At 38.6% G+C, this 16,101-nt stretch overlaps 1 protein-coding gene across 3 annotated transcripts in view; it reads left to right on the top strand.

Moving 5' to 3' along the window:
- Window positions 1-16,101, top strand: part of ANKS1B (ankyrin repeat and sterile alpha motif domain containing 1B) — a 53,387-nt gene extending 37,286 nt beyond the window's left edge. For 2 of the 3 annotated variants that reach the window (XM_010143995.1, XM_010143993.1), the window contains 4 exons: window positions 904-990; window positions 5,650-5,787; window positions 13,267-13,434; window positions 14,633-16,101. In XM_010143995.1, coding sequence (XP_010142297.1) covers window positions 904-990; window positions 5,650-5,787; window positions 13,267-13,434; window positions 14,633-14,743 — 504 coding nt within the window. In that variant the 3' untranslated portion in view covers window positions 14,744-16,101. The remainder of the gene's footprint in view (window positions 1-903; window positions 991-5,649; window positions 5,788-13,266; window positions 13,435-14,632) is intronic. The other variant, XM_010143994.1, reaches the window with a different exon arrangement.

Here is a 16,101-nt window from a genome sequence, read left to right as displayed (position 1 = left end):
ATCTTGTTGGCTAGTTGGGGGGGGGGGGGGGAGTGTTTGCTTGTTTTGGGAGTTTTTTTAGTATATTTAATCTGTAAACTAATCAACAGGTTTTTCTGCAGAGAAGTTAAATCTGTTCCTGTTATTTGCCCTGTCTGTTCAGCAGAAATCATCTTTGCTGTGAGCATCACATTGAAGGCACACAGAACTAGACTAGCATAAAAGTAAAAATAGCCTTATAAGAAAACATGAACTGTAGGTAGGAGAACCTGCCACTGAGGGAATGCAGAATAAGCCTCTGTGCTAATTCATGTGTAAAGCAGCTTCCAGTAGCAGCTGCACTCGAGGAAGTGCAGACAGTCAGACGTGGCAAGATACAATGCTGGACTGATAGATTGACTGGCAGGCTTAGAAGGCTGCAGAGATACCTCACGGGACAAATACAACTGCAAGAAGGCAAGAGTATGCAATATTTCTAAGTAACAAGTAATTGCAGTAAAGAAACAGTACTAGAGGAAGTACTGCCATGGTATTGTTTTCTGCCGCTGGGGAGGGTAGGAATAGGTGAGGGAAGGCAGCAATAAATGAGGCATATCAGATAGATGCCTTTAAAACGCACTTTTGGAGAAACCCTGATTGCACGACTGGTCTTTTTAAGCCTGGCAAACTTATTTCATTCTCTTCCCATTGTGCAAGGAAAAAGGAGAATTTTTACTATCCTCGCAACAAACTGTAAAGCGCTTTTTGGTTTTGTAACTACAAGGCAGCTATTTCAATAGCCCAGAGCATAGTCAGCTCAAGAAAAAGTCAAATATTTAGATAAGTACCTTTTGTTTCACTTACATATTTTATCAGAAGAAGAAAAGAAAAAGCACTGTCCTTGCAGCACAACACAACTCTAACAGCGTGTTCGTTTGCTTTCAGAAGTCTACAGAACAAATGAAGAAAGTACCAACCATTGTCCTGTCTGTTTCTTACAAGGGAGTCAAATTTATTGATGCAACAAATAAGGTATGTGCAATTGTTCAGTATTAGCTTTTATTTCTCACTGATGGGAATACCTATGAAGTTGGCTCTGTAAGAGCACCAGGCCAGAGAGGGGACAGTGTTTCACTTCTTTTTCCTCTCTTTTTTCTCTTCTCTCCAAAACGGATATAATCTTGTTGTAGCTATCCAGAAACTCAGTCTGGAGGACAAGTGAAGCAGCTTAAATGACTCATTTGGAGAACATAGTGTCCTGCCTTCTGCCATTAAAAGACAAACTTGTCACAAAAGACATTTGGTGGGGAACCTATATGGAATCCTTTACCATATCCTTCCCTATGTATTCCTTAAATATGCAGAAAATACATATTTTTGTTCATAAATATAAATTGAGGGGGGCAGATGTCTCAATGAAGAATACATATCAAGGGCCACCTATTGTAAGAATAAGAAACATGAGCCTGGAATGAGTCCTTTTCAAATGTCAGTGCCTCTCTGAGAGCTGTTTTTGTAGTACTAGACATTTGACTCCCTGAACTGCAGCAGCTTCTTAACAGTTGTTATTCCATATTTTTTTCATCTTCCTGTGTGGCAATGCCCCTGTGCTTTGTTTCTTACATTTTAAAATACATATTACATCTTTAAAAAAAAAAAAAAAAAACTGAAATTGAGAGGTCAGAGAACTCAGTGATGGATAGAGCAATGGGTTATTGCTTCAACAAAGTAAAAAAAAAAAAAAACAAAACTGAAATTGAGAGGTCAGAGAACTCAGTGATGGATAGAGCAATGGGTTATTGCTTCAACAAAGTAAAATGTACAAGCTCTATAAGCAGAAGTAAAGTAATGCATTAATTTCTCTTCTTCGAATGTCTAAAATGGCAAAAAAATGCAATCCATACTGGTTGCATATGACTAGAAAGGAAATTACTGTGTGTCTAAAACTCACTAAGCAATATAAGAAATAAATCTGACAACCCAGCTACTCGACCAGGTTAATAATGTATATAACTGCTTTGTGTTGCTGAACGCTCAGACCACGCGATACATCTAACGCAGTTATCCGTCAAGCTTTGCAATTCAGTCAGTTTTTAAAGGTGTTTAACTGGAACTGGGTTTTAAGTGAAGGAATGAAAGCAGATTTGTGAACTTCTGCTAGAGTTTGGAAGCCGTATTTAGGGTTAGAAGATAACATGAAAGAAAAACTTGAGGTGAAATTACCATTATGTCAAGTCTGGCATATTTGCTAGAGCAGAGAGGCCAGGGATTCCTGTCAGCTCCTTTTTCATCCATTGATTCGAAACTGAGGTTCTACAATCCTCATTTTCTTTGTGTTCTCTGATGTGCAGGGCATAAATCAGGACATTGTAATACTATTAACCCTCACTTGGACAAGGCTGTTTTCAGCTCTTCAGTCTCCTCTGTAGTGTAAAGGATGTAACTGCAATGTCCTTAGGTTTACCAAACAAAAAAAAAAAATCAGGAGAACAAAAGGAGCTTCCAGTATCTCTTTGCACAGCGCATATAATCTTATGTATAAGATGAAAACTCAAAAGAAGGTTGACAAATTGCATTAGGTGGCTGCAGACCAGTCCCACTGAAATCTTGTGCCTACTAGTGCAATAGATGTGTTTGATGGAAGTAAATAATGCCAGAGTCCTGTGTTTTTTCTCAAGTGGTAGATTGCTTTCTCTCCAGTTCAAAATCTGCACTGCCTTTCCCTTCTGTAAAAACCAGGTAATAGCCTGCAACTCTCCCAGGAGCGTTGTTACCATCCTTGTCCACAGTGTGCTGTACCCAATTCCTTCAAGACCCAAAACAGATTAGCACTAAGGTGAGATCCTATTCAGACTTGTACCGCTTCCATGTGAGCTTATAGTTGACAGCGCTGGGCACCACTTAGCAGTAAACGCGTACTTTTTAATGACAAAAATAGCTAGCAGTTATGTGCTTGAAAACTCAGCTCCCATGGCTGTTCATCCTTTTCCTTTATGCCACCAAGCTAAGAATTTGTATTCTGAGTTATAGAAGGCAAAGCTTCAGGTGACAAAGGAGCTCTGACCTCATTCCATGACAGCTATTTCAGTGGTGCCTTGAAGCTTGGCATGACACCACTTTGACATGACACCATTTCTTTGCAAGGGAGACCAGAAAGAAATTGCTGCTTAGGAAAAACCAGACTTGCAGAATATTCTCGTGGGTTGCAGCTAGTCCTAACTTCTGGGTGATTTCTGCCAGGAGGGGGATTGACTGACATGAGGTAGGCAAGCAAAGGGAAGGCTGCTTAGCAAAACCCTGATCTCTCCAAGGTATTTCCTTGGCAGAACCAGAACCCGCTTTCAGCTTCCCTGCTTTTTGAGAAGTGCCGGAGTTTTCTCTTGCCAAACGGAGTGACAATTTTTAGAACGACAACAGTACAGTGTCAGTCAATGCCTGAGGAGCATACCCAGAACAGCAAGCTGGTTCATAGCCTTGTAATTTCTACAGAATAAGACTGTGGGAGTACTGGAGTAGTGACCCTAGGAAACAGTAATGCATGCACTGAAAACATTTAATTTCTAAAGGAGATCACAGAGGATAGCTTATAGAAGCTAGGGAAAAGCTTGATTTCACTACTAATTTTCATCCAGAAGATTTAATTTAGGAATACTTTATTTTATTCAAAACAAACTTGATACGGGTATGTTTCCAAACTTCACTTTGTTTAAAGGTAAAACATTAAATAATCTCCATGAGTTTTGCCTAAAGTGCAAAAGCCATGTGTCAGCCCCAGGTCACCTAGGAAAAGCTTCCGCGCAGCAGAGCTCTTTTCGCATACACTGCATAACTCCAGGTGATTACTTCGTGGCTCATGATTTGGCATAAATACTTCACGTGATTTTAAGAACTTCCCAGCTTTAATTTTTTCCTGCTTTCTAAACTACGATGTTGCCAATACAGCATCAATGACAGTATATTACAGCTATATCTGTGGATATCTAAATCCCTGGATTTTGGTATAATTGTAATTCTCATCAAAATCTTTATTGAGGGTAAAAGTTATCAATTTGAGAACAAAGAAAACAAAATGCTTAAAGTAACATAAAAAGCCCATGGTTGTTAAGCAGAGATTATACATGTCATTATAAATTGGCATATATTGAAACATAAGTACTGGTTTTGTCATTTTTATGAATAATGCATTAAAGAGAAATAATCAAGTGTGTTGCAACAATTTGAGATTAAGAGGATTATTTCATTTCTTCAGTAACAGTTTCCTTATCTTGGTTTTTCTGTAATTTGAAATTCTGAATGCTCTTTATTAAGATTTTTTCCCAAGCCATGATTTCTTCAATTAGATATATTAATATATGTCTTTTTGAAAACTTGACACCTACATGCAAGGGGAAAAGTTGCCACTTAGCAAATGAAAGAAGATATGGCAAAGCATCTTAAGTGATTTAGTTGCATATATTTCCTCCTCTTTAAAAAAAAAAATAAAGAGGAGGAGGAAAGAAGGCGGGAGGGAAAAGAGAGGGGTGAGGGAAAACCAGAGGTGCTCAGAGATTGTTTTAACTTGGACAGCTGCCACTGAGGCAGCAGCAAACAGTGGCTCTGGGAGGGACCAGGACAGTCAGATGTCATGTGTTCTGTGGTGCAATAGCGATGTCGTGCTGCAGCAGGCTTGTTTGCTTTGGGGTTTGGTGGAAAAGCCAGAGCTACAGCCAACAGCGCCACATTCAGAAAAGTGTATAAACTAACTGCTAAGTAAATTCATATTCAGTGAATCATTCTTCTGCTTAAATCGTTTGCAATGCGTGTGTTGCTGAAGCAAGGCCTAATCATAAGCCACTCTGGAGTATCTTCTTCTCTGGCTTCATGGTTCTTTTGGCCTGAATGCAATAATTACATATCAGCAATTTATGTAACAAGTATTCATAATTTTCTCCAAAGTTTTTAGACAGCTTTTTTTTTATTTCATTGGACACATGCCCCAGCTCTATCTCAATAGTATGCTATACCTTACATTGGCTGTTGCAAGTAGTGTTGCTTGGTGCATGAATGGTTTAATTTTTCTACATCTCTCTTACAGGATGCTGTTGTCAGTCAGTGGAGAAAAGTTGCCAGATCCTCCTGTAGTTACCTTTTTACTAAGCAGAAGCCTTTCAGGAGCTCAGGGTTTCAATTATAAGTGATGTTTGATGTTTTTTTTTTTTCTCTCTTGAAGAAGTGTAGCTGAAATTTCTTAAACATGTGCAGAAGCCTAGATATTGAGCCTATTGGGTATCACCAGATCCCTGTCTGTCATGAAACAGTGCCATGTAGTGATCATTGTACAGAAAATCAGCAGCATCATAAGGTGCTTGTATAGTGCTTTGAAACTATATACAGCTGTATGCCAGGAAAGGTGTCTCTCTGTCATAGGATACTGAATAAACTGTACAAAACTCAAGTGGATTCACAGGGAGGGCTCTAGAATGTATTTGTTTCCTACCAGATTATCAGCAATTTTAGGTATCATTGGAGAGGGTCAAAATTCCAATGACCTGTGTAAGAGCACACATGGGGTGTACTAAATATCTTCTTGTTAAGAGACTTCTGAAATACGTCAGCGCAGCACATAAACATGAATGCAAATCTAAACCACACCTGTTACATCTCTTTTAGATTTAATTCCTAAATTGACTGAAAATATTTTTTTTCAAACAGAATATTATTGCTGAACATGAAATCCGTAACATTTCCTGTGCTGCACAAGACCCTGAGGACCTTTCTACCTTTGCGTACATCACTAAAGACTTGAAGACTAATCACCACTACTGCCACGTATTCACCGCGTTTGATGTGGTCAGTTTGTAGAAGATTATTCATTTAATAGTTCTTTGTAATGCTATTAAAACATTTCCAGGAGGTGATGGTGGAAGGACATTACTGGAGAAATCACCTCATTTTCCAGCTGAAATAACTTCTGTAATCTCAGCCATTGACTGTAAACTCAGCAAGTAGCTTTCCATACAAGTCTTGACATGTAGTTCTTCTAACCTAAGCTATAGCCTTCCAAGAAGTTTGTAACAAGCAGCTTTGGCCACCTATTCTGAAATCTCAGCACACATCAAATAAACAAATCAGAACTGGATCAATGTGTGTTACATACAGTGCTCAATCCTCCTAAGCGGTAGGCTCGGGAACTAGCTTAAACTAAGTTTGCAGGGCATCCTGCGTTTTGGACTGCCTTGTACTGCCTGTGCAGTCAGGGAAGGATGGGTTTGGTGATGTCCAGCCTCCTGGTTTCGCCCTCATGTGTTCATCCCACACCAGACAGCAAAGGGTGAGATGGTTGGATGCTTTCTTGCGAGGGGCCCTTTGAGCCTGGACACATCCTAAAGCAGCTGTGGGCTGCTTTTTGGATCAGAGGTCAGATGTTGTCATTTTAAGTGATTTCTTCAGATTTCTAACCCTTCTGTTCCATGACTTTTAGGGTTTCAGTGTTAAGCTGGATCAGTCCCAATAACTTGAACATCTCTCTAAATATTGTTTAGACTTTTTGACATTATATTGATTGGAATTATACTGGGAAACTGAAGCTGCCACTGCAACTCTTTAGAGAATGTATGAAAAAAATTGTATTTACTTTAACTGGAGAACCAGAACACTTACAGATCTGAGAGAGACCACACAGGTAGCTAATTACATATCTCAAGAGGTCTAGGAATATTTGGCTACCACCCTGAATCTGGAAGATTTGAAACATCTGTGGTAACAAAGACCTTTGCATTGTTCTTGCTGTGTTCCTGTGTAAGTGGTTGCCTTAAAAAATGCAGATATGGAATTTGGCAAAATTTTATTTTAGCAGCCTTTATTTGGAAAAGAGTAAATTAATCCTTTACTTTTTCCCCATTTCGATCTTCTTGCCTAAAAATCTCAAAAATGTTATTTGAACAAAAGGTGTTACAGCTCCTGTTATTTTGGTGGAAAATGACTAAGTTCTCCCTATATTTATCCTTCTCAGGTGGTGATACACAGACTACTAGTGTTCCAAGAAATCAAGAACACATATCAATTAATCAGTCATGCTGTTTTCAGCTAAATTTGGTAAAATAAGTAGTGGCTCTAATTTTTAGTACTAAGAGGATTTATTGTCCGAAACTTCTTTCCAGAGTACTTGCCCTTTGAGTTAAGCACAGGAGAAATTGAAGATGCTATTAAAACTTTAAAATCATTCAAGAAAACGTATTTTAATATAGTATAACATGCATGAATTCTTGAAACATGCTTACATGAATATAAAAAATAATAAAAAAAAGGTGTCTGAACTGAGGCATTTTATTTGGGACTGGGGAAACAGTTGACATTGCAGAGCAATAGCCTGTAGGAGAGTTTAAATAACAAGATGTACAGGAAGGTAGGTTAGAAGGAATTTCAGCATTTTGGTTCAGTGCATTTGTTGTTTAAATTCTCTGCTGAGAGTTTAGCATCCACAGGGAGCAGAAAAACTTCAAAATTGTGTTAAAAATAGACAGACCATGGTCAACAAGATGTTCCATTAAATAGATTTTAGTGATAAGTGAATCAGCTGAAATTAGACTGAGTGAGGTTGTTATTTCTCCTGAACCATTTAAGTACTTCTTAATGGTTTCAAAGTACTGCAGTTTCATTTATAGATTTAATAATCAAGCACAAACATAGACCCAGGTATAGCAGGTGAAATTAATTTTCTCCTTTCTTAGCAAGGAAAGAATAGTGATCCAGGAATAATTACAATATTTTGCTCACTTTTTTTACCTTAGGAGGAGCATTTAATATCCCAAGCACTTGAAATGACTATTTTAAGCAATACTGAAACTTTAATGTCTAATTGTCTTAACTTAGTTTTCTCCTGCAGAATAATCCTTAGTGGGGTGTTACCTACTCAAATATTCTCTTTTTGTGTTGTTTTATTTCTCAGGATCTATCATTTTTGATGCAAATACAAGCTCCATAGAAAACAGATACTCAGAATGCAAGACTACAGTAAATGAAATTTTCTGTTTAAAGTCTAACACTTTAGATCTAAGCCAGATCTCCCAGTTTGCTAACAGAAACTATCCTACCCATTTGTCAGTGGACAGAAGTCCAATCATGTTAAGAAAAAGAAAGTATAAAGTGGTAGAAATCCACAATAAGGTGTAAAAAAGATGCATCTTAAATCAAATGTATTATGGTAATACAATATATGCAATGGTATGAAAAAGATTTCACTCTCTTAGGTCCTTCAGTTCCTCACGAAATATGGGCAAGGACAGTATTTTTGCAGATAGGAAAGCATTCCAGTGTACTAACATGTCAACTCCAGCATGACTAATACTTATTATTTAGGACTGACTCTACGTGTAACTTGTCTACTCAGAGTTAAAATTCTATAACCAAAATTACAAAAACATCAGACTTGATTAAAGAATATTGAAGGGAACAAGGTTTGGAGGGAAGAAGAGGATTTATTGCTCAGTATTTGAAATCCATCTCACTCACATTCACTTATAAAGCAGCCCTAAACTACCAGTGAAGGATTTCCTCCAGAGAAACAAACCATCACAGTAGTTCCTATACCAAATTCTGATTCATATATGGGAGACATCTAAAGTAGTTTCCACCAGATATCCCTTCATTGCCCAATGCACCCATGAGTAGAAGACAACTGGCATAAATTGGAACAATTTCTGCTCTTGTTGATGCCAAGGATTAGACTGGTGCTCTTCGTAACACGAAGACTTCCTTTCTTCTTTTCTGTATTCGTTTGTCGTTCATTGCACAGACTTAAGCTGGGTAAGAACTGGAAGCTGCTAGTACACATACTTAGCAGAGAAGAAAAAACATGTATTCAGGTCTCAAAGTTCTGTTCATTGCCTTCTTCTAGGAGATTAGAGGACTTTATAAATTTTCTCTGTTCATATGATCATCCAGGTACAATCAGGGTGGCATCCCCACGTCTCCAGAACAGAAAACTTCTTTCCTTGGTAGTACCCAGAGACAGCATGCCCAGACAGTGCCCTCTCTGGGGCATATTAGGTGGAATGTGTAAAACTGTTTCAGTTGCTCCTGGCAAACTTGTTGAGATGGAGCACAATTAGGAGGAAGGTGCTTTCAGCTCATGAGCAAATTAATCTCTCTCATCTACATTGCTGACTTTTGCAACAGCATGAGAGGCCCACTTCAAGGCCTGTTTCCATCCTCACATTGCATACGAGATGTCTTTCCGTGCCATACTAAAAGAGAAGGATGGCTTCAGAAGAGTTTGCCATCCACAATTGCTTTAAACCCAGAAGGAGGAAGGATCAAGCATTTAAGTTGCAGGAGTGCCTGATCATGAAAGCCTCATGCAGCTCAGGAATCCACAGCTGTTACAAGCAAATACCAGCCCCGTTGGTCTCATCACACCGTCTCTGGCAAGCCGAGCTTTCTTCCCCTTGTGTGCACAAAAGCTGACACACTTGAAAGTGCAGACAAGTGCCCTTTTGAAGATCCACCCAAAAGTAAGATTTGAGGTCTGGAGGGAGAAGGCATATGTACACTTAACAGTGTAAATGGTATGTATGTCAGCTCTGCATCACTCATAACTCCCGTTGCTAGTAAGTAACCATCCCTTCTTGGCAGGCTTTTAGCGTAGAAATGGTCGACATTTGGCATTGAAGACTCTCATATGACTAAGCAGTAGGCAACTGATTTCATCCCAGGGGATGGATGGTTTGAACTGGGTTGGGATTTTTTCAGATTTTTCAAATAAATATTCCATATGCTCTGTTCTGCTTAATTTTGCCAACTGAGATTTCAGTACCTTGAACACAGGGTGTCCTAACTGACATTCCTACACATCCGATGTGATGGGTAGTCACACTAATCACCTGTGAGGCTCCAAAAGAAGCTTCTTTGGTAAATTCAGTCTTCAATAAAAAGACCAGATGTGACATTGATCTTAAAGAAGGAAAAAAAACCCCGTGACCTGAAAGCAAAAACCCATAAAATCCTCATTAGATCAAAAGTGCTTCCCAAAAAAGACAAAATGTTAGTTTTTCCAAAATTCCTTTGCAAGTGACAGTTTACATTTTTATAGCTTACAATGACAGAAATCTTACTCAAAATCTTCCTGAAGCCGCAACATAGCTTTATAGAAGCATGACAATACACTGAAGCAGCAGTGCCTGCTGCAGCTTACACAGTGACAATGTCAGGCAGTTAAAATGCAAGAAAGAAAACAATTAGCCATTCTAATAGGCTGGCAGAGTTAAAGTGGCTGAAGAATCCTGAATCAGACATGCACTTGGAAGTTGAATTGTTGGCAAACAAGGCAATTGACCTCGGTTTCTCATCTCCCAGAAACTGTTGCTTACAGGCATTAGCTTACTCATCTTTCCTTCTCTGCTGTGCCAGGCCAAGAAGGGGATTGCAGCAGACTCGGAAGTACCATGGTCCTAAAAGTTTTGCCTCCTTTCTAAGTAGCCTGATGGATGCTGTAAAGGTCAATGATGTTTTCTACAGTGACCAGGGGGGGCTACAACTTCTGTGCTAAGTGTCTTTCAGGGAGGCGGAGATGTTTCCTTCCTTTTGTGTCACATGTAAAAAAATGAAATAGACTCCTTGCTCCATCAGAAGGATTTCCACGACAGATGATGTGGTTTGGTTTTCAGCCCCCATCGCCACCCAAGGGAATCCTACTCTTCCCTCTCCAGTACAGCCCCTGCAAGTATCTATACCAACTCTAATCTTCATATTCCTCTCCCACCAATACAGGTGAAAGATTCCTCAAATAAAACTTAACTTATTTACTTCTGTTTTTTTCAAAATACAATTTTTTCAGATAGCTTTTTAGAATTTTACAAGGTAGAATTTTAAAACCTTCCATGCCTCCATTTGCAGACCTCTTCATCAAGGCTGTTCCACAGTACACAATGTATGAAATATAAGTACAAGTTATGGTAGAGTTTACATTTCAAATATTGAACAAACCAGTGAATGGTCTGTTTTATTTGCTATATTTTGAATATTTGTTAACCACAGAAACAGTTCTATGTTTCCCATAGTTTTCAGGCTCCAGGCACGCCTATTTTTTCATTTTACAAGCTACAGAAGAAAACAAATCATAGTGACTTCTGACGAGATGCAGGACCCAAACTAGATTTATGGCTTAGCATGGCAAACTCTCTGCTTGTCTCCACTCTTATCTCAGAGCTTTTCAGGCCTGTCTCTCTTTTCGTACACCACACTGGATGGCACACTTTCTCAGTCCCCCTAGTATTACAGTCTGCTTTTGCTCCAAGCCATTACTACACCCTGTCCCATTGATGTATTTCTTAGCCATAGTAACATCCACTGTAGTCAATCCCACGATGATATAATACACTTACTCGTTGATTAGAATAATTAGAATCTTTTTCTTTAGAATAAAAATCATGTCCTACTAATAGGTGCAGTCCATTTAAAATGAGATTATTCTGTACATTTTTAACAATTACACTCCGTTGGCCTGAATTCCATAGACAGTGTTCTGCTAAAAGGCAAGGCACTTACAATAGTCTCTGTAGTCTTTCATTTATTACCCCACTGAAGAACTGCATCCTCGGCATCTCTTGGTCCTGGTCAGTTACCGTAAGTCAAAGGGCAGACAATTTGGAGACCGCTGCTTATCGTATCTAGCAGACATTTTTATTTGGGAAGTTATGAAACTTTGGCTGGCTTGCTGTTGTGAGTGCAGTTGTAACAGCTGAGAGCACATCCCAGTGGAGCAGTATAATTGTTTTCTCTCTGACCTAACAAAGACCAGAGCTGGCACCTCTAGAAGAAGCTCTTATAATGAACTATATAAGCCAAATTTAGCCTACGCTATCTCAGTATACATGTATGATAACAAAGAGTTGGAATTTCTTCATGACTACAGTGAAATTCCAGTGTAGAGCAAGAAATAACATGCTTATCCTTTTAACCATGTTTTAACACTTGAAGGTCGGATGGCGTACTTCCAAGTGTGTTGCATTGCTTTCTGGCTTATTGCAAACTCAACAGTTAGACTTGACTAGGTAAAGCGATACCGCATTTAAAATTATATCAGAAATGTGGAAACCTTAAAGGATCACCTAGTTTCAAAGCAATGCAGGATTGCTTGCAACTACGGGCACCACGGAGATTGAGGAAGTAGAGGGTAAATTCTCAATTGCAACAAAGACTTATGAATAATTCTGAGACTGTAGGACATAAGGAAGTGAGCTTGCAGGCCTGCTTTTGCTCTGCAGGGGTTCAAAACGGTATTGCAAAGTTCATAGCCTATTTGTAGGCTTAAGGTTAAATTTGAAAGCTGATGTTTCATTGATGTAAAATGGTACTGAAAAAATGTTTATACTGACCCACTGATTCCTCATTCATGCTTTATAAACTTTTCAACAGGTTTTCTTCCACATATGCAATGAGAACTTAAAGTATTCTGCCTCTAGCAACCGGATCTAAAGATTTCCCTGGTCACTGCAGGGAGGCTGGGGCTGAATGACCTTTAAAGGTCCCATCCAACCCAAACCGTTCTGTGATTCTCTACCACCAAACTGGTCTTAGTCTTAAGAACCTGACTTCTTTGGTCTACAGGCCAACACCCTTCCCCCTCCTCTTACAAGAGTATTCTGACAGTTTAAGCTCAAACTTTCTTATTGCTAGCAATAAAAACCACGAGGAGTTTTCCCCAGCAATTGATACATGCATCCAAAGCGGAGCACTGACTTTCATGCATGTTTATGAGCACTGTATCCGTGAAGCAGAGCATGTGCTGCCAACATTTGCTTTTTGTCCTTTTGGAAGCATCACAACTCCGCATCCTCTTCCCGTGCTTTTCAGCAAGGGCACAGAGCATCCCGTGGCGCATGCCTGGGGAAGCAGCATGTCAGGCTGCCAGCTCTGGAGGAGGACGGGTCAGCAGAGGAGTTCTGAAATAGAGCAATGAATGAATGTCAGATAGGTGCAGTAGTGCAAGATGGGTAGGATCTTTCGAGCAGCGGATACAGGTGAGCTGGGAAAGGGCTGGGATTTAATGTTCTTGTTCTAAAAAGAGATGACACACGCTCACCCACTCCTGTTTTCATGTTTAGTGAGACAATATTTTCAAGGTTTTTAGAAGTAATTACTTCCAGTACGATAAATTACATTTAGATTGTTTTTAATTAAGAAAAAAATCAAATGACAGGCATAAATATTATAGAGATTAAGGAAGTTATTACCAGCATGATTTTAATTACAAATCAATTCTGTACTACTCCACTTTATGTAACTGACAATAACTTAACCTCAATTTTAACTGTTTGTGTTTTGTTCCAGAATTTAGCTTACGAAATCATTCTTACACTAGGACAAGCATTTGAGGTGGCCTATCAGCTTGCACTACAAGCACGAAAAGGGGGCCATTCTTCAACCCTCCCAGAAAGCTTCGAAAATAAACCCTCCAAACCTATTCCCAAACCACGTGTTAGTATTCGGAAGTCAGTGGTAAGTAGAATGTAGCTGTGTATGCAAGAAAAAAACCACACAAAATTCAGTTATACGGTTAAGAGCTGATAGACTAGAAGCTGTATAAATAAACATACCTGTTGAGCCTGAAATGCTCTGTGTCCCAGCTGTGCCACCTCTGCTCACAGCCAGTAGGGTTGTGTCACTGCAGCACGGGCAGCCGATTCGAACAACTGCTCATTCCATATTCCTCCAGTTTAAGACGTTGCTTGGCTAGTGTTGTGCCTATGCCTTTCATAGTAACTGCAGGGCTTTAATTGATTCGGTCTAATTCCAATGTATTGTGCTTTTCAAAGTGCTGAAGATCACAGCCAATGCGTACCTCAAACCCTGCAGTTCCATGGACTGCCCTGATGTATCAAGAAATAAAATCCACACCAAATTTCTTTGGTACACGATCACTGCATATGTATCCTAATCAAATTGCAGATCTAAATCAATAAATCAGACCAAGCAACTTTTCTTATCTTTTTTTTTTTTCTTTTTTCCCTGATCCTCCTGTTGCAAAACTGGGGTTTAATATACGTTTTCAATGTTTTCTTTGGAATCCCAAACTCCTAAGAATTCAAGCTCATTGGAGCCTACGTAGTGGCTGACTCTAAAGTGCCCTGCTGAAGTGCATAGGTGGCAGAGAAATATTCTTTCATGGAAGAGCTTATAAAAAAATTATGAAAACTATTTTAAATTAAGTGAGAAAACATACACAGTGTAATTTGGGAGGAAGAGGGGGAAAATGACCATGCACTGTATCATATTCACTGGCTATAAAGTGAGATCCATACTCTGTGATACTTAATTATTGGATGAGAGGAAAGGGGGAAAAAACATGACTGTACACTTTGTCGTCCATTGCCACAGAGTCTTCCTCCTTAAAATTTTAAGATAGAACATTTTCCGATGCTATTGCCTGTCTCGGTAACAACAGGACTTCTTAGGATCATGCATGGCATTAAGAAACTGTGATGCTCTAGAGCTTGGGGTAGATACAGCTCTGATCTAAACAGGAAAAAGAGGGTGACCATGGATACATGGGGGTGTAGATCACCACACTTGCTGCTGCAGGACTTTGTTGATAGAGAATTTGTTCTGTGTTCTATTTGTTTGAAGAAAAAACTTCTGCTAGAAATGCTGTGCACCAAGAGGGTAACCCATCGGTATGTTTGCATTTGTCTTGCAGCAGATAGATCCATCTGAACAAAAGACTCTTGCGAATCTACCATGGATTGTTGAACCCGGACAAGAAGCCAAAAGAGGCATTAATACCAAGTATGAAACTACAATTTTCTGATACAAAACTGTCCCCCCCGTTCCTTGTTGTGCCTTGCACGCCAAGCAGTCACAGCACAGCCTTTCCTTTATGGCAACATTTCAATCCAGCAGAGAGGAAGACTGCACTGTATGAGTGGCCTTGTAACTAACAAAAAAAGGCTGACAGTCATTTCTGGTGATTTCTTCTTCCTGCAGCACTGACAGAAGAATGACACTATACGAAGACTTTTAAAATTACAGTCCACAAGAGGAGTGAGAAACCTTATTTTTCACGCAGTTCTCCCTTGTGACTCTGCCACAGTGCTTTCTTTGATTTCTTATTTTAGAGTTCTACTTTTTAAAAAAACAAAAACAAAAGGTCTCTAAACTAACACTAATGCTGCCTATGAGTAGAATATTTGATTGGTTTTGTATTTAAATCTTGGCAGTTTTTAATTGAAATAGAACCAGAATTAATAGAGTATTTGTGAAACCACTGAATTAATTAATAATTACTGTGTTGAATAAAGAACTCATTAAAGTGATGAGAAATTAGGCACCCTGATTTCTGTGTGCACTGGTTTTATATGTAATCATTGGTGTCCTTTGATCCTCTACAGAAACAGGAACCTCTTGCATTGTGACAAAGGATCAGAGTTTTATGAATGGTTAAAAAAAGGTATTAATAATGCACAGAAAACATTTATTAGATATTTTTATGGAAGAGAAGTACTATAGGAAAACATATGAATATTTATGGAAGGAAGCCAGATTAATTATGACAAATATTGTTTATTTTAAAGTTAAGTAAACTACTGCTGTTGCAGCATTATGAAAATTATAAGAGTTGTAGCATCAGTGCACTGGATGTTCCGTGTGATTAGTCTGGAATGAAAGTGGAATGGTTATTCTACCACACCTAGATATAGTTTATGCAGTTCAACATTGCTATAGCCATGAATTCTACTAGTATTTTTTAAAAAATAATCTCAGTGGTTCTAAAAAAAATCAAAACCATGGATTTTGCTATCAAGATTTCTGTTACAGAAAGCTTGTTTGGAAGAAAGTTGATAAAATTCTACTGCAAAACGTTTTCTAAATAAAAATAGAGAGAAAAAGAAAAAAATTCCAAAGTAATAAAAATGTTTTCATGAACAAAATAGTTAAGCATTTGCTTAATATTTGATTAAATAAGATTTACTTACATTTTCTTTGAAGTGTTTTAATTTTTTTAATGTCTGTGGAGTATTTGTATAATACCATGATGTATATTTACGTAGAACTGAAATTATAACAGTACAAATATCACTATAGGAGAAAAACGACATTTTAACGTATATTGTTCTATCCAGTCAAATTGTGAATCATTTTGAAGTTCATTATAGAGATATTGATAAA

This window comes from Buceros rhinoceros, unplaced genomic scaffold, assembly GCF_000710305.1.
Source record: "Buceros rhinoceros silvestris isolate BGI_N320 unplaced genomic scaffold, ASM71030v1 scaffold4179, whole genome shotgun sequence".
Lineage (NCBI taxonomy): Eukaryota > Metazoa > Chordata > Aves > Bucerotiformes > Bucerotidae > Buceros > Buceros rhinoceros.
This window is presented reverse-complemented; position numbering and strand designations above follow the sequence as displayed.